Source organism: Lithobates pipiens, unplaced genomic scaffold, assembly GCF_037356315.1.
Source record: "Lithobates pipiens isolate NorthernLeopardFrog02 unplaced genomic scaffold, aLitPip1_a1.2 Scaffold_18, whole genome shotgun sequence".
Taxonomy (NCBI): Eukaryota; Metazoa; Chordata; class Amphibia; order Anura; family Ranidae; genus Lithobates; species Lithobates pipiens.
In genome coordinates, this window is record NW_027507758.1 from 638,138,846 (window position 1) to 638,158,618 (window position 19,773).

At 48.1% G+C, this 19,773-nt stretch overlaps 3 protein-coding genes across 3 annotated transcripts in view; 2 read left to right on the plus strand and 1 right to left on the minus strand.

Annotated features, from left to right (window-relative positions):
* Nucleotides 1-19,773, plus strand: part of LOC143986898 (uncharacterized) — a 1,277,526-nt gene that overhangs the window by 612,502 nt on the left and 645,251 nt on the right. The gene's annotated exons all lie outside the window — the stretch shown is intronic.
* The window catches only part of LOC143989688 (uncharacterized), a 162,172-nt gene that overhangs the window by 102,922 nt on the left and 39,477 nt on the right, over nucleotides 1-19,773 (minus strand). The window lies entirely within an intron of this gene.
* LOC143989991 (uncharacterized) overlaps nucleotides 4,619-19,773 on the plus strand; it is a 32,459-nt gene continuing 17,304 nt past the window's right edge. Inside the window, exons 1-6 of the mRNA XM_077490232.1 lie at nucleotides 4,619-4,702; nucleotides 8,383-8,509; nucleotides 8,637-8,771; nucleotides 8,860-8,983; nucleotides 9,100-9,194; nucleotides 9,496-9,624. Of these exons, the coding sequence (XP_077346358.1) occupies nucleotides 8,414-8,509; nucleotides 8,637-8,771; nucleotides 8,860-8,983; nucleotides 9,100-9,194; nucleotides 9,496-9,624 (579 nt within the window). The 5' untranslated portion in view covers nucleotides 4,619-4,702; nucleotides 8,383-8,413. The remainder of the gene's footprint in view (nucleotides 4,703-8,382; nucleotides 8,510-8,636; nucleotides 8,772-8,859; nucleotides 8,984-9,099; nucleotides 9,195-9,495; nucleotides 9,625-19,773) is intronic.

The window sequence follows — 19,773 nt, forward strand, 5'->3', positions numbered from 1 at the left end:
CACCTGGAGTGTGCTGAGTTCTTGGATAACGTCTAGACAGTGTCTACGGATTGGCTTTATCACCCTAATGATCTTGCTCCAGTTCATGGATGTAATCACTATGTTTGGATGATCTCACCAGTCAGGAGACTTTCCTGTCATCCTACATGATCCCTTCTGAGGATTCTTCTATCCTTCCAAACAAATGTATGAAATCCTCGATGAGTCCTCCTTCTATATGATCTAGAAGATCTGGAATCATAATGCCTTTATGGGTGAAGGGGATGGCCCAGTCTATATATTATTTATTGCTTTACGGATTTTTTTTCACTCCAGGATTAATTATTTTATTTATATAAGCATTCAAGGAAGCGCACTTTCTTTGAGAAATCTCCACCATCGTTCCTATGTGAACATTACATCCTTGCAATCTATGTTTAACCACTTGTCGACCTGCTCACACAGATATACTACGGTAGGTCAGCTCTCCTGCGCGAAACTGACGTACCTGTACGTCAGTCTATACAAGGAGGATAGCGGGCACACGCACGGCACACGCAGCGTGCACCCAGTGCACGCCGCTGGAGCGTGCCAGCGGCTCCCGCGGACTTAACGTTGCCACATCATCCCTTTAATCCAGGACACACATTAATTACACGGGTTCTGTGGCTGATTAAGGTGGTGATTAAACTCCACTTGATGCCTTATCTGCTCGATGTTTGCCGGTGGCCCGCAATCGCAGCGCGGAGAGGCAGAACGGGGAACTGCCTATGTAAACAAGGCATTTCCCCATTCCGCCTAGTAACATGACAGGGATCTACTGTTCCCAGTGATCTCTGTCATATTTCAGTAAGCCCATCCCCACTACAGTTAGAACACGCCGAGGGAACGCACTTAACCTCTTGATCGCCCCCTAGTGTTAACCCCTTCCTTGCCAGTGTCATTTTTACATTGATCAGTGCATTTTTATAGCACTGATCAATGTAATAGTGTCACTAGTTCCCAAAGATTGTAATTTGGGGTCAAATTTGTCGCAATGTCGCAGTCCTGCTAAAAATTTCAGATCGCCACCATTACCAGTAAAAACAATAAAAAAAAGTAAAAGTCTCTAAATCTATCTATCTATCTATCTATCTATCTATCTATCTATCTATCTATCTATCTATCTATCTATCTATCTATCTATCCTGTAGTTGGTAGACGCGATAATTTTTGTGCAAACCAATCAATATAAGGAGGCACAGTGGTGTAGTGGGTAGCACTCTCACCTAGCAGTAAAAAGGGTTTGAATCCCAACCACGGTACTACCTGCCTGGAGTTTGCATGTTCTCCCTGTGCCTGCATGCGTTTCCTCTGGGTACTCCAGTTTCCTCCTACAGTCCAAAGACATGCAGGTAGGTTAATTGGCTTCTGTCCAAAATTGGCCCTAGTCAGGGCCGTCTTTAAGGCAGGGCAAAAGGGGCAGCTGCCCTGGGGCCTGTCATTGTTGTGGGGCCCAAAGCAGCTGCCTCATACTTGCCAACTATCCTGGTTTAAATTTCCTTGTCCCTTGAAGTTTTAGCCCTGTTGTTGTGTACAGATGACTCACCTGCAGACCCTGTGTTTACATGTAAATAACTGGCATTCATATGTAAATAGCAACGGCATTACTAAGCAAATAGCTGTGGCCATCTGCATTGATATGTAAATAAAGGTGGCATTCATATGTATATCATGCTTCCCTGCAGTAAGAAGATGATGTGCTGTAACCTCTAGCAATCAGTGAGCAGTATTACTGTACAGTAATCTCTAGCAACTAATTAACAAGCAGAAATCATTTGCTGTAACCTCTAGCAACAAATCAGTGAGCCGTAATGTGTGCTGTAACTTCTAGCAACCAGTCAGTAAGCAGTAATGATATGCTGTAACCTCTGGCAACCAATCACAATTGCTGCCTGACCTGATACAGTAAACTGATTTAACCACTTCGCATCCAGGCCAATTCTGACATTTCTCTCCTACATGTAAAATTCCTAATTTTTTTGCTAGAAAATTACATAGAACCCCCAAACATTATATATGCTTTTTTAGCAAAGACCCTAGAAAATACAATGGCGCTCGTTGCAACTTTTTATCTTGCACGGTATTTGCGCAGCAATTTTTCGAACACGTTTTTTCAGAAAAAAACAGTATTATGCTTTGCATAATGTGAAAGAGGAGGATACGCCGAGTAAATATATACCCAACATGTCACGCTTCAAAATTGCATGCGCTCGTGGAATGGCGCCAAACTTTGGTATTTCAAAATCCCCATAGGCAACGCTTTAAATTTTTTTACTGGTTACATGTTTTGAGTTACATAGGAGGTCTAGGGCTAGAATTATTGCTCTCGCTCTAACGTTCACGGCGATACCTCACATGTGTGGTTTGAACACCGTTTTCATATGTAGGCGGGACTTACATATGCGTTCGCTTCTGTGTGCGAGCTCACGGGGACAGGGGCGCTTTAAATTTTTTTTTTTTTTTTTATTGTTAATTTTATTTATATTTTTTTAGTTTTACACTTGTAAAGGTAGGTCCTTGCTCTGTTAGGTGCTCGATTTCCCTCTTCCTATCTTGCCTAGGCCGTGGTCTGGATGAACCTGGGAGTCCCGTTCACCGGTGAGATAACCAAGACTCATACACGAGATGTATGTGAATAATGATTACATTTTAATGTTTTGAATACAACAGGTTATATGCTGAGACAGTTGGGGCGGCACCCTGTGGAGGAGCCAATCAGGGATCCCCTCGTAGCTATACACCAAACTTTTCCTAGTAACAGATTTATTGACAGAACAAGCAGAATAAGCAGAAATCATGTCTTCATGGCAAAGCACATCATTAACCTTCACACGAGATAAGAATGAGACTACAATATTCATCAACATTGTGCTGGTAGCCTGTGATCCAGACGTTCTAGGTTACAGACGCAGTTAAAGATATGTGAGATGACCGCAAGTCTGGCTTTCTTTGCACAAACTCTCGCGGCCAAGGGCATTCTAAGAAAACAGCATATTTCCCAGATAGAGAGCAGCTATGTCTTAGTACTTAGAATTCTAACTTGGTCATACAAAGTTTAAAGATGGAATACAGTATAACAAAATGGAGACTCGATAATCCTTATAACACTTATAAAAAATAAATTAAAAATTGATGACTTTTATTCCTATTACAAGGAATGTAAACATCCCTTGTAATAGGAATATGGCACGATCGGACATATTTACAGTGAGATATGGGGTCAATAAGACCCCATATCTCACCTCTAGGCTGGGAAGAATAAAAAAAATAAATAAATAAAACCGATCCTGGCTTCCTAGCCAGATCAGCGCCGTTAATTTGAATACAGTGGCCGGGCGTGACGTCATAACATCGCGCCCAGCCTCCGAACGATCATAGAGACTCCGGGGATGATCTAGTCCGCCGGAAATCTCTATGATAACTTGCTGGGGCCGGCGGATCCTGTGACCGACTCACCGATGGAAACGGTGAGTCGGTAGAAGCACCGGAGGGCAGCGGGAGGGGGGGGGGCGTCCCCTCCCGCCGCCCGTAAGAACGATCAAGCGGTGGAACAGACGCTATGATTGTTCTTATGGTGCAGGGAATCGCTGGCTGAAAACGGCAATATTTGAATGATGTCTGTGGCCTCAGGCATCATTCAGATATAACCACTGAAAGCCCATGACGTCAATAGACGTAGTGTGGGCGCCAAGTGGTTAAGTCCAGCTTCTATTTATTGTATGTCTCAGAGCAGGCGGAGAGTGAAATTGCATGGGAGGGGGCCCCCAAAATTTTTTTTGCCCGGGGTCCAATCAATATTAAAGACGGCCCTGGCCCTAGTATATGAATGGGGACCTTGGATTGTGGCTCCTTGAGGGTGGGGACTGATGTGAGTGTGCAATGTACAGGGATAGGGACAATTGTAGACACTCAGGTTGAACTGGATGGACTGGTGTCTTTATTCAACCTTACTAACTATGAAACTATAGCAATTTTTTTTAACCAAAAATATGTAGAAGAATATACACTATATCGGCTGATGAATAAATTAGTTTTTTTTTTTATATTTTGGGATATGTATTATAGCAAAAAGTAAAAAAAAAATTTTTTTTAAATTGCCGGTATTTTTTGTTTAGAACGCAAAAAATAAAAACTGCGGAGGTGATCAAATACCACCAAAAGAAAGTTCTATTTGTGGGGAAAAAAGGACAGAAATTTTGTTTGGGTACAACATTGCATGACTGTACAATTGTCAGCTAAAGCAACGCAGTGCCGAATCGCAAAAAATGGCCCGGTCATTAAGGGGGCAAATACTTCCATGGCTGAAGTGGTTAACATCTTCATTATGAATGTATTGATATATACAGTATTTGTATGCTTTTATGATATATTTTTTGCATTTTCTTCACCAAAGAGATCAATTTCGGGAGTTATATGTTTTCTTAGGCATACCCTTGTTTTTAACTTAGCCCCGTAAGATTGATATTATACAGGATAGATTTTTATAAGCTGTTTCTAGGGGCTGCAGTTCCTCTGAACGCCACAAGGTGGTGATCTCACTTCTACCCAGACCGAAAGTCTCTATGGAATACAGACAGGAAGTGAGGTCAGGGACAGACAGGAAGTGATCTGGAATAAAGACAAGAAGTTCCATGAGGCACGAAGTAGAGAGAAGACATTGCTGGAAGTGGCTGTAGAGGAGGTAATAAGATTTTATTTTCTACTTACACCCAGTAACCCCCCCGTCATGTCCGTCCTCTTCCTCCATAGTCACTGTGATGTCTTTTATCTCCAGCAGATGATGATACACACATATATAGTGTGAAAATGTAGATTAACCCCTTCAGGGGCAGAACATTTTGCCACTTACGGGGCCGGAACATTCTCTTCATTTTGGAGATAAATTCTAGTAATATGATCCTCTAAACAAACAGCACTGACAACAAATAGACAAGACAATGACCATCCTGACCATACATGGCCTACAAAGGACAATTATTACACTACACCAATAGTCAATGGGCAATCATTACAATATGCAGCCAACACAATGATGGGGTCAGGAGTTTGGAGGATAGAGACCCTTACATTGCTGGTCAGGAGGAAGAAAACATTCCCCAGCCTGCTATGAAGAATATGTTCTATCATTGGTGTAGAGGGTGGAAAATACTGAGGGTTCTAAGGAATGTACAGGAGCTGAGGAGGTAGTGGGACTAAAGGACTCTGGGAGCCTCTGAGGGTTGATTGCATCTGAAGGGCTCTGGGACCCCTGAAGAGGAAGTGTAGATGAAGGACTTTGGGAAGTAATAGGGCTGGACAACTCTGAGCCCTTGTACACACGGTCGGACATTCCGACAACAAAATCAGTCGGATTTTGTCCGAAACTGGTGTTGCATACACACGGTCGGACAAAGTTGTCCGAAAATCCGATCATTCGGAACGTGATGACGTTATTTCGTTACGACGGGACTACGTTCAGGCTAATAGCCAATAGCTTTGGTCTAGGAATTTGATCTGAGCATGCGTAGCACTTTGTCCGATCGGAATTCTCTACAAACGATCGGACAAAGTCCGATCGGATCATGTTGTCGGAAAATTTTATAGCCCAGCTCTAAAACGTTGTCGGTCGGATATTCAGAAGGAAACAGTCCGATGAAGCCCACACACGGTCAGATTATCCAACAACATGGTCCGATCAGACATTTTCCGTCGGATTTTCCGACCGTGTGTACAAGGGCTTAGAGGTTAGTGGGGCTGAAGGGCTGTGGGGGCCTCTGAAGAGGTAGTTGGGCTGTATGTAGGCTCTGAGGAAAGATGGGGCTTTAACCACTTCAGCCCCGGAAGATTTGGCTGCTCAATGACCAGGTCATTTTTTTTGCGATACGGCACTGCGTCGCTTTAGCTGACAATCGCGCGGTCGTGCACCGTTGTACCCAAACAAAATTGACGTCCCTTTTTTTTTTTTTTCCTCCACATTGGTGGTATTTGATCTCCTCTGTGGTTTTTATTTATTGCGCTATAAACAAAAGAAGAGCGATAAATTAAAAAAATAAAAATAAACACTATCTTTTACTTTTTTCTATAATAGCCCACGTTTAACCACTTGCTTACTGGGCACTTAAACCCCCTTCATGCCCAGACCAATTTTCAGCTTTCAGCGCTGATGCACTTTGAATGACAATTGCGCGGCCATACAACACTGTCCCCAAATGAAATTGTTATAACTTTTTTCCCACAAATAGAGCTTTCTTTTGGTGGTATTTAATTACAGCTCGGAGTTTTATTTTTTGCTAAACAAACAAAAAAAGATGCAAAAAAAAAAAATCATGTTTAAAGCGGGAGTCCGCCGGGACTCCGCTTTTTTTTTTTTTTAAAGCCAGCGGCTACAAATACTGCAGCTGCTGACTTTTAAAATAGTGACACTTACCTGTCCAGCGCGCCCGCGATGTTGGCACCCGAAGCCGATCTCTCGATCGTCTCTCGGGTGCTGCCTCCGCCATCTTGGGTATGGGAATCAGGAAGTGGAGCCTTTCGGCTTCATTTCCCGGTTCCCTACTGCGCATGCCCGAGTCGCGCTGCGCAATAAGGATGGACCCGCTGCCTCTGGGATCCGTGTGTTTCCCAGCAGGCAGCGGGGGGACTTTCGGAAAGGGGCGTAATCTACGCCCCTTTCCACAGAGAGCTATCCCGGAAGTGGGTGCAGATACCTGTACTGTACAGGTACCTGCACCCCCTGAAAGGTGCCAATTGTGGCGCCGGAGGGGGGGAGGGTTCCGATGAGCGGAAGGTCCACTTTAGGGTGGACCTCCGCTTTAATAGTTTGTTATAATTTTGCAAACAGGTTATTTTTCTCCTTCATTGAAGTGCGCTGATGAGGCGGCACTGATAGGCTGCACTGGTGGGCACTGATAGGCTGCACCGGTGGGCACTGATAGGTATAGTTAAGGCGGCACTAATAGGTATAGTTAAGGCGGCACTAATAGGCACAGATAAGGCGGCACTGATGGGCAAAGTTGGGCACAGATAAGATGGCACGGATGGGTGGGACTAAGGGGCTCTGATAGGTGGCTCTGATAGGTGGCTCTGATAGGTGGCTCTGATAGGTGGCTCTGATAGGTGGCTCTGATAGGTGGCTCTGATAGGTGGCTCTGATAGGTGGCTCTGATAGGTGGCTCTGATAGGTGGCTCTGATAGGTGGCTCTGATGGGCACTGGTAGATGACACTGATGGGCACGGATATGTGGCACTGGGGTGCAGCACCTTTGTTGAGGCAGATTGTGGGCACTGCTGGGTGGCACTGTGGGCACTGCTGGGTGGCACTGACGGGGGCACTTATTTTTTATTGAGGTGGCACTGGCAGGGGGCAGGTGAGCACTGGCAGGGGGCAGGTGGGCACTGGCAGGGCTGGCTGTGATCGGGACTGATGTCCCAAACACGGCCGCCGGTGATCGGCTCTTTTTTTTTTCTCCTCGCGCTGGAGGAATAATAGCCGATTGCCGGCTCCGTTGTATCACATGATCAGCTGTCATTGGCTGACAGCTGATCACGTGATAAGGGGTCGGGATCGACCCCTTGCTCGGATCGGTGATCAGGCGAGTCTCATAGACGACGTCAATAGACGTAGTCCCGGCAAAGGAGATCCGCGCTGTAGCCGTCATTCGGCTATAGCGCGGGTCTCAAGTGGTTAAAAATAAAATAAAAATCTTCCTCAGTTTAGGCCGATACGTATTCTTCTACATATTTTTGGTAAAAAAATCACAATAAGCGTATATTGATTGGTTTGCGTAAAAGTTATAGCGTTTACAAAATAGGGGATAGATTTATGGCAGGGTATAGGCAGGCAGGATCAGCCATTTTTTTTTTTTTTAGCATATACAGGGGGACAAATGACACAGCACCAGCACTGTGCTGTAAAACATGCTTTAAGGGAACAGGATTTGTGGGTTTTCTTTGGGGTTATACATACGCTTTAATGCTCATAGAGACTGTTGGTCTCTGATGGTCCTCTAATGCCACCTGCACTTTACTTTTATGAGCTCCTTAAAGAACTCTTGCCAGCAAGTGAAGGAAGCCTTCGCCTCACCATCTCACTGGTTAAGAAATATGTTACAGGGCACAAATAGAACAAAGAAGGACGCTTTGAGGAGGTCTGTTTGCACAGCATCACTTACTGGTTGGCCAGTCCAATACCTTCCCATGACATAGGATCTGGCAGTGCCCAGTGCTGGGATTCAGAGCCCCAGGAACCCACTGCCACTCTGTACAATGTCCTGGGAGTAGTCCTTAAATGTACAGCAACCCTCCTATTACCCCACTCACACCCACATCCTATTATTGTGTGACCAATACCATCCAAATAATTCTTACTTTCATTTCCCAAAGTTCCATCTACAAGGAGACCTGTATAGATCAAATGACGGCACCAATGAGGATGGAGGAGGACCGGAGTCACATGACTGAGAAGATATTAAACCTCACCCTGGAGATCATCTACCTGCTGACCGGAGAGGTGAGGAGGATTCTGGGAGGTCACATGACATCACTCTTATCTCTATTAATAAAACACAGACCTGACCGGAGAGGGGAGGAGGATTCTGGAATTCTAACATGATATTCCTATTGATTCCTCAATACAGAGATTTCCTCTTGTGAAGTCAGGTGATCATATGACCATCACAGTGTCTCCATGTGACTCCCTAAAACCTGAGAGACACAACATGGAGAAGATTCTAGAAGTCACCAAGAAGATGATGGAGCTGCTCACAGAAGAGGTGAGGAGGATTCTGGGAATTCTGGGACATTATCCAGTAACAGACAAGGGATGTGTCTGGATGGTGACTGTATCATTGTGTGTGTCAGGTTCCTATAAGGTGTCAGGATGTCACTGTCTATTTCTCCATGGAGGAGTGGGAGTATTTAGAAGGACACAAGGATCTCTACAAGGACGTCATGATGGACAATCAGCCGCCCCTCACATCACCGGGTAAGAGGAGACTTTATTGTAAAGGAGAGAGCAGTACGGAGGCTCCACCTAGATCCCCCATCATCTGATAAACACATATAAACAATGTATTCAGTCAGTGTGTGTGTTTCCTACAGATGGATCCAGTAATGGGAACCCACCAGAGAGATGTCCCCATCCTCTGTATTCCCGGGATTCCACACAGGAAGGTCACACCATCCCTCACCATCATCAGGTAGATGAGGAACAATCACTGATAGTATCATTAGGATCTGTACATTATCTGCATTGTTACCATTGATGTCATTTTTATTATATATTCAGAGTGGAAACCTGAGAGATTCTAAAGTTGATGCTGATGGTAAAGCAGAAGAAGAAGAGAGGTATGTGAGGGATGATCAGCAGTCTATGGAGGAGGATGGAATAACGGGGACATTTATAGAGGAGGACACTCCTACAGAGATCAGCACAGGTGGGTCATTAACACTAAATACATTCCTCCACCCATACTGCTCACTGATTGGTCCAAGGATCTCTACAAGGACGTCATGATGGACAATCAGCAGAATTTGAGTTTTGTGAAGAATGTAAGGAAGGAATTTCCCCGGAATGAGAAGATATTGAACCTCACCCTGGAGATCCTCAGCCTGCTGACTGGAGAGGTGAGTGTAATGAAGGGGTTCAATCTAAGGTTGCCACCTTTTCTTCAAGTCAAACCCGAACGCTTTAACGGCGCACAACAATTTTTTTTATTGTATAAACTATACATATATTTTGCTATTTAAGTAACATTTCTAATCATATGAATTTAATAACAAGAGTCCCCCTTTACATCAGAGTCCACAGAGTTCCCCTTTTACTTTTGAACTCGCAGGGTTCCCTTTCACTGTAAGGGGGGACTCTGCGGACTCTGATGTGAGGGAGAACTCTGGGGACTCTGACATAAGGGATGCTCTGGGAACCCTGATTTAAGGGGAAACACGGAGAAATCTGATGTAAGGGGAAACACTGGCCTCTGGTGTAAAGGGGGACTCTGATGTAAGGGGTGCTCTCAGAACCCTGATGTGCCTTAGTGTACTTACTCAGAGGCAGAGGAGAGAAGGGAGGGGAACTTCAGACACAGTCAGATGGATGGTGAGCTCACTCACCCCCTTGGCAGTCAGCAACTACCATCCAGATGTAACTGAGGCTGCTGGACTTCAAATTTCTGGCCCCAACTTTCCTTTTCTAAAGTCACAGCGCTGAAGATTGGAGTTTGGGCAGAGGGGTGGGGAGAAGAGGTGCAGATCTAGCCCTCTCTCCTCTCCCATCTGTGTGTGTGTTTGGGGGGGGGTTGTTAGTCCTGGTTTTGGGCAGTGTGAAGGAGAGTAACAGGCAGTCTCAGATTAGACAACTTCAGCCAGCAACTCTGCTGGGAAGCCATAGTCCATTCTGAATAATGTGTCCGGGTTTCAGGCAGTCTGAAATCCGGACGCATGACTCCAAACCCCGAACTGTCCAGGTGAATCCCGGGCAGGTGGCAACCCTAGTTCAATCTGACCCCTCTGTACACTGGGATGTATTCAGAGTCACTTTAAATCTTCTGATGTTCTGCTAATCCAGTGTTTCTCAACTTTTTTGCCTTCGAGGAACCCTTGTCAAAAAATGTGAGATCTTGGGGAACCCCTAAAATAATTTTCAGATCAACACCTCACGTAACATTGGTGTGATCAGCGAACTGTTGATATAGCATTAAATAATAGAATAAATATTAAAACTTCCTCCTTTAAGGCTGGGTTCACACTGAAGCGATGCGGGAACGCTGCAAATCCGCTGCGTTTTCCCGCATCGCATGCCTCCCGCCGGCAGTTCACACTGCCCTATGCGGACTGCTGAGAGTGTCAGTGAAACCTTAATGACACCCCCAGATCAGTTTGCATATCGCAGTGCGATCTGCAAACTCGGACAGGAATCGGATCGCATGGTGTGAACACCCATGCGATCCGATTCTGCTGCGGACCAAAAAAAGGGTCCTGTGCGAGTTTGCGGCGGGTGCGATGCGAATTCAGCCATACTATCTGTATGGCTGAACTCGCATTGCACAGAGATCGGATGTGATTTGCACTGCAGTGCGGTGCGAATCACATCCGGTTCTCGTAGCCGCTCCAGTGTGAACCCAGCCTAATGTGGAACTTAGCCTGGCTTTTTTCTGCACAAATGCTAAATTCTGGGTTGAATTTGTGATATGCACACACAAATATTTAATCTTCAATGAAAATTAGGTGTGTCACCAGGGCACAGGGGAGTCACCAGGTCATGGCACAAGGGAGTCACCAGAGCACAGGGGAGTCACCTCAGGGCAGGGAACAGGGGTGTCACCGTGTCAGAGAACAGGGATGTCCTCTGGACCGAGCACAAGGGAGTCGCCAGGTCAGGGCACAGGGATGCCCTAAGGACAGAGCACAGGGGAGTCTCCAGGTCAGGGCACAATGGTGTCACCAGGGCACAGGGGGGTCACTGGGTTAGGGCACATGGGGAACACCAGGTCAAGGCTCAGGGTGGTCACCAGGCCAGGGCACAGGGGGTCTGTAGTACTGTTTTATTTTCCTCAACATGCAGAGCTGCACAGGGAAGCTGCTGGCACATATCTTTTATGGTGTGCTGATCCCCGCCACTTCTCCTCTCTCATCCATCCCGAGGGATGTCACACACAAGTACCTGGGATGGACAGAAGCGGAAGGGCCGGTGGGGATCAGTGGAGTACAGTTAGGATTAATGGGAGTACAGGTATTCTGTACACATTTCACCTATTGTGCTCTTCTCACTACAACATTCCACACCTGCTGGAATCAATAGCCACTGATGAGAGAGGGAGACAGGATGATTCTCACACAGTGATGTCATAGTAGCCAGAATTACAGGGGAGGCATCGGGTATCCATATGCCTTGTCAGTACTCGCTGTCATTGTGCATTGGACAGATACACATCCTCCACAATGGTGAATTATGGCAGTACCCCTGGATGAGAAACACTGTTCTAATCAATAAGGACATCTAAACAAACAGGTCCATTGTTAGATATCCTGGAGGACCTGTACAGCCTACCTGACAGGGCCCCCCTGAAAATGTCAAAATTATAATTTTGCTAAGTTGCTGTAAGGGCCAGAATGTGGTATTTTGTATTTTTTTTTTATTTTTTTTTTTGCATAGCCCATTAATTACAATGGGCTGCCTAACACATGGGAATTAATGATTTTTTTTTTTTTTTAAGTGTGTTGGACCTAACCACATGGTACTGTGGCAGCTGCGTACATCTGCAGAGGGCAGTGCGTTTCCTTGCGGTACAGGAAAATGGCCGCTCTTGCATGCATTCCTGCACCACAAGTGGTGTGTACAAGCCCTAAAGGTTATTTTAGGTAGGGAAAGGAGACAGACCTGCAATTGCGACTGCAATTGCACTAGCAGTAAAATTCAATTAGGAATCTCTCTAGAAAAAAAAACTATCAAAAGTCAACAGCAACAAATTCTGTAGCACCTTCCTCACCAGGGCTAGTTTTTCCCTAGTCTTCAGGCTCCTAACTGTGGGCAGCTGGCTGTGGTGCTTTCTGCTTCACAGCCGCCTGCCCACTGTGCATGTGCAACACATGATACTCTATCTAACTGGGCCTACAGTCTTCTTGTACCTGTGATAAGTCCCAGAAGGCCGCAGGCAGGGAGGAAGAAGACCTTTCTCACCTTTTCTTTCAGGAGAGCACCTGGAGAGAGTGCAGCTCCACTCTCTTCCCAGGACTCACTGCAGTTATTCCTTTAAAGCCTGGACACTTCCACCATGGCCTCAGTTGTAGTGTTTCCCTTGGCCATGGTGGAAGCCCTGTAGGGGACCAGGGGTATGCTGCGCTCTCTCCAGGTGGAGGTGAGTTAAGGGCATACCTGTGTTTGTTTCATTCTTTCTTTTTCAGGCTCAGCCCAATACCCCCCCTGAAAGGTGGGGGATATTGCAGTGTCTTCTGCTTTTCCAGCCCAGCGAGGGCAGAGGCTGCTGGGGGTCCCGCTCCAACAGATGGCGGGTGCAGACTGTCTCCATTACAGAGTTTTGAGGGCTGCACTCGGCCGTTCCGAGTGGCGGGCAACATCGCTGCTGGGCGGGGCGGGACTTCTGGCGGTGCACAGTGGTTTCAGGCACTGGAATGCGGAAGTGGGATGTGTCCTCGGGCATGCAATTTTAAGTCCTCGCAGCGGCGATGGACCGGGAAAATTCAAATATGAAAGGAGTCATGCTCTCTAAAATGGCTACCGGACGGCTGCGGTTTATTGGAGGATGGTGCCAGCACAACCAGCAGTAGTGGCAGGAGCAGGAACTACATGCACATGCCAGACTCGGGTAGGAGAGGCAAGGGTCTCTATAATACCAGGGCTATGTTTGTTTCCCTCCCTTCCTCCTCTGCCGCACACTGCACAGGTAGTTTTTTTTTCTGTGCAGCACGTGTTTGTTTACAGCGGTGGTTTTGTGGGGTATGTTTTGTGCCACTGTCTGTCTGTTTTAAAGATCTGCTAGCGAGAAGATCTTTACTTTATGCACAGCTTATTTATAAATGTTTTGTTGGTTTGGTGTTTTTCAGACAAAATCTAAAGAAAAGTCCAAGCATGTTCCCCCCCCCCCCCCCCTAAAAAATGGTGTGCTTAGTGTAAAGTGGCCCTTAGGGAGGCATGGACAAAACCTAGGGTTGCCACCTGTCTGGTTTTGACCCGGACAGTACAGGGTTTAGGAGGCTGTGCCCGGGTTTCCCTCTGCCTCACACCCGGACACCATTTCCAGCTGACAGGGGTACCATGGGGCCTCCTTTTACGAGCCCCAGCACACAGGGGGACCTGAACAGCAGGGGTATCGGAGCGGCGGGCGGTGGGAGCAATTACAGAGCAATCAAAACATGGGAGAGAGCGGGCGACAGCTGCTGGTGCGGAAGGTTTTAATAAAATAAATGCTTAAAAACAAACCATCCACTCGCTCTCCATGTCAGAGCTGTATATGTCAGTCTTTGAAGTTGGATGTCCCATTCTCCCCTCCGATCCACGCTGCTCTTATCACTGAATCGCTGGAGGAAGCCAAGGATACAGAGCTGCGGGGAGACTGCAGTGAGCTGTCAGCCTGGGATGCTGTGACCAATCAGAGCATTCCAGAGGCTTAACCACGCCTCCATCATCAGAGGCTGACAGTTCACATGAGTTTCCCGCGGCTCTCTGTTTCCTCCAGCGCTTCAGTGATAAGAGCAGCGTGGAGCACCAGCAGCTGCCTGTCGCCTCTCTCTCCCTTATGTTTTGACCCTTCTGTGTTTGCCACCCCCTCCTGTGTATTTGCACCCCCCTCCTCTGTAATTGCCCCCCTCTAATTGCTCCCCAATCTCTAATTGTCCCCCCTCCTCTGTAATTGCTCCCCACGCCCGCCGATCCGAACCGCCTGCTGTCCGGGTCTCCCTGTGTGCTGGGGCCCCGTGATACCCCCGTTGGCTGCCATGGGGGTAATGGAGGGAGGGAGGATGTGTGCTGGTAGTGGAAGAAGATTTGTGTAGCACTGACCTCTGAACGAACGGCTGGATTTTCTGGGCTTACCGTTACCTTCTCCTCCTCGTATACGTCTAGGTGTTTCCCAAGGTAGATGGCCCATAAACTGTAGAGACCAACACTTGAATCCCTTTAGGAATTTTTATTTGCAAAACGTTGAACAGAACACAGTCTCACAGTAGGGAATAGAGGGGATGGATAATAAAGCTCAGGTACTCTTGGAACTGCTGACACTTGAAATGTCTCTCTAGATAATCCAGGGAATAGCCATTCGCAACTGGATGTTACAGCAATCGGATAAATCCTTTTTTTGTGAATTTAGCAACCGACAGGTGATTCGGGTGAAGCAAAGTCTCTGCCACAGACTTGGTTGTAGAAGGTTAGAATGAGAGAGAGTCTCACAAACTTAGTTGTAACTGAAGGATGAAATTAGGAACTCTCATACGGTACCAGTATCTTGTAGCTGGTCTGGTGATACCGTAAGAGTGTGGATTCACTTGGTGTCCTTTCCAGCTTAGCTTCCAGGCTCCTACCGAGCAGCCAGCCTTGTGTATGGCCCTCTTCTGAAGAGTCCTCCCCTGGTTGCGTTTTCAGTTGCTGGGCCTCTCCAAACCCGAGACGGCACTGGACCACCTTGGAACCCTCCTTCCAGTTACTGTGACTCGGGTTAGCCAGCCCCGAGACTCGGAAACGGATGGATCTGCACTCCAGGCCATGAGGGCCTCTGGGGGCTGGTCAGGAGGACCAGGACCAGGGAGTCAGAACAGACTTCTGGACCGGAACCCAGAATCACGTGACCTCAGCACCTTAAGTACCCTCTCCCTGTATACACAGCGAGACAACGCACCCACTGATTGGCTCCGAGAGAGAGATTGGTGCCCAATGAGTCCAACCAGACTGCGTTCCAATGCCTGCCAAAGGTGACACCTACACCTATGACCAGGCAGAACATAGTACAGTCCAGCCAAACTGATACTGAGACCACAATTTACTGCAATTAACCCTAAAACCCAACTATGGTCTTAGGAACATTTTAAATTTACAAAAACCTAGCGCGTGCTCTTCAGGAGCCCGGCGCTAGATTTGTAATAGAAGGGAATGGGGATAATGGCACCCCAATCACAAAGCAAAACTTCTTTTGGGTGACAGGCATCCCACAATTCTGTTTACGTGATTTTGCTGTGATGTGTCGGGTGACCATCTCTGCAAAATCGCACACCGAGGTTGGGGTGCCATGCCTTGCGCCGCTAAACTGTTTGGGTTTGGCTTGAAGAAAAGGTGGCAACCCTAACTAAACCGCTGATAGAAGATCTGGTCAGAGAGGAAACTTCCACTAAAGCAGGGCTCGACAAACTCCAGGCGCCAGGTGGCCAATGCAACCAGAAATCGCACCTGGCGCCTAAGCTGCCACCAGCCCACTCACTATCGATGCCCCAGACATGCAGCAGCATTAACACCGACTGCCGTCCTCCTCCACACTCAGCAGCGCCACGCTGAGTGTGTGAAACTGCCAAGCAATGGAGAGAGGAGGATCTGTCAGCCTGATGTCGGGGTGGGCGGGACCCAGACGGGGTGGGGGCGGGACCCAGCAGCTAACAAACACCAGCCAATGGGATCTGGGCGGGCCTTTACGTGTATGTGGCCCGCCCCCTTTCTTAAGCAGCCCAATCGTTGGCTGGTGTTTGATAGCTGCTGGGTCCTGCCCACCCCGGACGGGCCCCGCCCACCCCGACATCAGGCTGAAATCTGAGATATCCGCCTCTCTGTTACTTGTCAGTTTCACACCCCGGCAGGGTCCCGCCCATTCCGACATTAAGCTAAATTCTGACAGCTCCTCTGTTACATTTCAGTAACAGAGTGCTCCGTGTGAAACCTGCCAGTGTCAGTGCCACCTCCAATCAATACCACCTGCAACCAACCAGTGCCACCTGCCGCCAATCAGTGCCACCTGCCAGTGCCACCACCAATCAGTGCCACCTGCCAGAGGCAACCAGTGCCATCTGCCACCGCCAATCAGTGCCACCGCCAATCAGTGCCACCTGCCACCACAAATCAGTGCCACCTGCTAGTGCCAACCAGTGCCACCGTCAATACCACCTGCAACCACCACCCAGTGCCACCTACCAGTGCCAGTCAGTGCCACCTGCCAGTGCCACCTGCCAGTGCCGAGTGTCACCGTCAATCAGTGCCACCTGCCAGTGCCACCTGCCACCGCCAACCAGTGCCACCTGCCACTGCCAATCAGTGCCACCTGCCACCTCCAATCGGTGCCACCGCCAATCAGTGCCACCGCCAACTAGTGTCACCGCCAACCAGTGCCACCTGCCAACACCAACCAGTGCCACCGCCAACCAGTGCCACCTGCCAGTGCCACTGCCAATCAGTGCCACCTGCCACCACCAATCAGTGCCAGTGCCAACACCAACCAGTGTCACCGCCAACCAGTGCCACCTGCCAACACCAACCAGTGCCACCGCCAATCAGTGCCATCTGCCAGTGACAACTAGTGCCACCACCAACCAGGGCCACCTGCCATCATCAACCAGGGCCACCTGCCATCACCAACCAGGGCCACCTGCCATCACCAACCAGGGCCACCTGCCATCACCAACCAGGGGCCACCTGCCATCGCCAAACCAGTGTCACCTGCCAGTGCCAAACCAGTGTCACCTGCCGGTGCCATCTGGCAGTTCCACGTGCCTTCCAGTGGCAACCAGTGCCACCTGCCAGTGCCAGCCAGTTCCATCTGTTGCCAGCCTTACTCTTTCTGGTCAGCCCATACCCCTGATGTAACAGCGTTTCAATGGAGTTATTGACTGGGTGCTCCATTGTGAGTTAGGGATAGGGGGTGAAAATGAGTGGCCTTACCCCGGGAGCTGAAAAAAAAAACTGGCTCCTAAATTCAAAGCAAATTTGTCAACCCCTGCACTAAAGAACCTTCTGTCCAACCTAGTGAGATGCTCACTTCTTTCTGGAAGGAATTGGAAGATACGTTTCAATCCTTCCGTCCCTATCTGGACAAACGTCTGGTAGCGCAATCAGTGGAGAGTTCTCCACTCAGCGCTCACACCTCCTCTACAAGCAGGAGAGTGGTTAGTGAGTCTGAGGATGAGTCTTCAGGATCAGAGGAGGAAAATTAGGAAAAGGAGATTTCCTCTTCTCGTTATAGGTTATCTTTGGAAAAGGTAGAGGACCTTCTGAAAACCATACATACGACCCTGAATATTAAGGAGGATAAGGCTCAATTGTCACTACACGACAAAATGTACCAGGGCATGGATGAATTCAAGCATTGCGTGTTCCCGGTACATAAAGTGCTGACAGGTTCTATTAAAAGTGAATGGAAGGATCCAGAGAGGGCCCATTTCTTTTCCAGGTCTCTCAAAAGTAGATTTCCCTTTTATGAAGATAGCGCACAAGTTTGGAACAAGAGACGTAAACTTGATGCAGCTTTTTTGCAGGTGTTGTAAAACACTGATTTTGAGGACATGGGGGTCTTAAAGGACACTATGGACAAAAAAGCTGACTATTGAAAAAGGTTTGGGGTTCTACATTAACTAATCTTAAACCAGCTATGGCACCTACAGTGGTGGCCAGGAATTTAAAATATTGGCTGGAACAATTGAAGGGCTATATTGAAGCAGGTACCCCTCAGAAAGATTTGTTGAATACTTTGCCAGTCCTACACATGGCAGTAGGTTATATGGCCGATGCTTCGGCTGAGTCGGTTAAAATTTCCACAAGATTTTAAGCTTTAATTACCTCTGCTAGAAGATCTTTGTGGGTCAAGACCTGGTCCGGGAATTCGGCCTCCCTTCGAGGGGGACCTAGTATTCGGCCCGGATCTTGATGCTGTTCTAGATGTTCTGCTGTTCTAGATAGAACAGTGAATAAGAAAAAAGCATTCCCTACCAAAAAATGTGACACCACTAGTGATGGACGAACTTCCGACAGGACGTTTCGCAAACGCGGACCGCGAACGCGGCCGATAGTTAGCGAACCGGAACGTTCGCGGCGGGCCCCATTGACTTCAATGGGAGGCGAACTTTGCAAACCTACAGGTCAAGTTTGCAGCCACAAAATAATTAATAGCTGTGCAAACATAGTCCCACCACATGGCCAATGACATAACACATGTATGAGGTGAATCTGGGATCGACAACTACAAGCATTGTTTTTTTATATGGGAAATGGTTGTGACAATTCAGGACTGTGGAGCGCATGAAGGCAATGGAGGAGAGGGAAGGTCAGGGACCAGGGTAGCCAAAGAGGGTGCAGGAGATGATCACCAGCAGCGTGACATACAGCAATGACACCTGCACCGTGATAGTCATCTGACACCAGCACCGTGATTCAGAGCACTGACATCAGCAGCGTGACATAAAGCACTAACACCAGCACCGTGATATACAGCACTGACAGCAGCACTGTGATAGAGAGCAGTGACATAAAGCACTGACAGCAGCACTGTGATAGAGAGCACTGACAGCAGCACTGTGATAGAGAGCACTGACAGCAGCACTGTGATAGAGAGCACTGACAGCAGCACTGTGATAGAGAGCACTGACAGCAGCACTGTGATAGAGAGCACTGACAGCAGCACTGTGATAGAGAGCACTGACAGCAGCACTGTGATGGAGAGCACTGACAGCAGCACTGTGATGGAGAGCACTGACAGCAGCACTGTGATGGAGAGCACTGACAGCAGCACTGTGATGGAGAGCACTGACAGCAGCACTGTGATAGAGAGCACTGACAGCAGCACCGTGATAGAGAGCACTGACAGCAGCACCGTGATGGAGAGCACTGACGCCTGCAAAGTAAGCAGCCCCAGGAGGAAGTCAGCATAGCACAGGGATGGTGGGAGCCCCTCATAATGAGCATAGCACAGGGATGGTGGGAGCCCCTCATAATGAGCATAGCACAGGGATGGTGGGAGCACCTCAAAATATGCACAGCAGAGGTAGTTAACACTGTCGTGAGCTAGGCGAGTACGCTTATCGATCACGATCCCCCCCCTGCTGCGCTGAACGTCCATTCGGACAGGACACTGGATGAGGGGCAAGCCAACAGTTCAATTGCAAATTGGGCAAGCTCTGGCCAGAGGTCAAGCCTGCCCACCCAGTAGTCCAGGGGTTCATCACTCCTCAGAGCGTCCACATCGGCCGTTAACCCAATGTAGTCGGACACCTGGCGGTCTAGGCGTTCCCTGATGCTGGATCCGGATGACACCTGTCGATGGGTCGGCTGAAAGAATGACCTCATATCCGGAG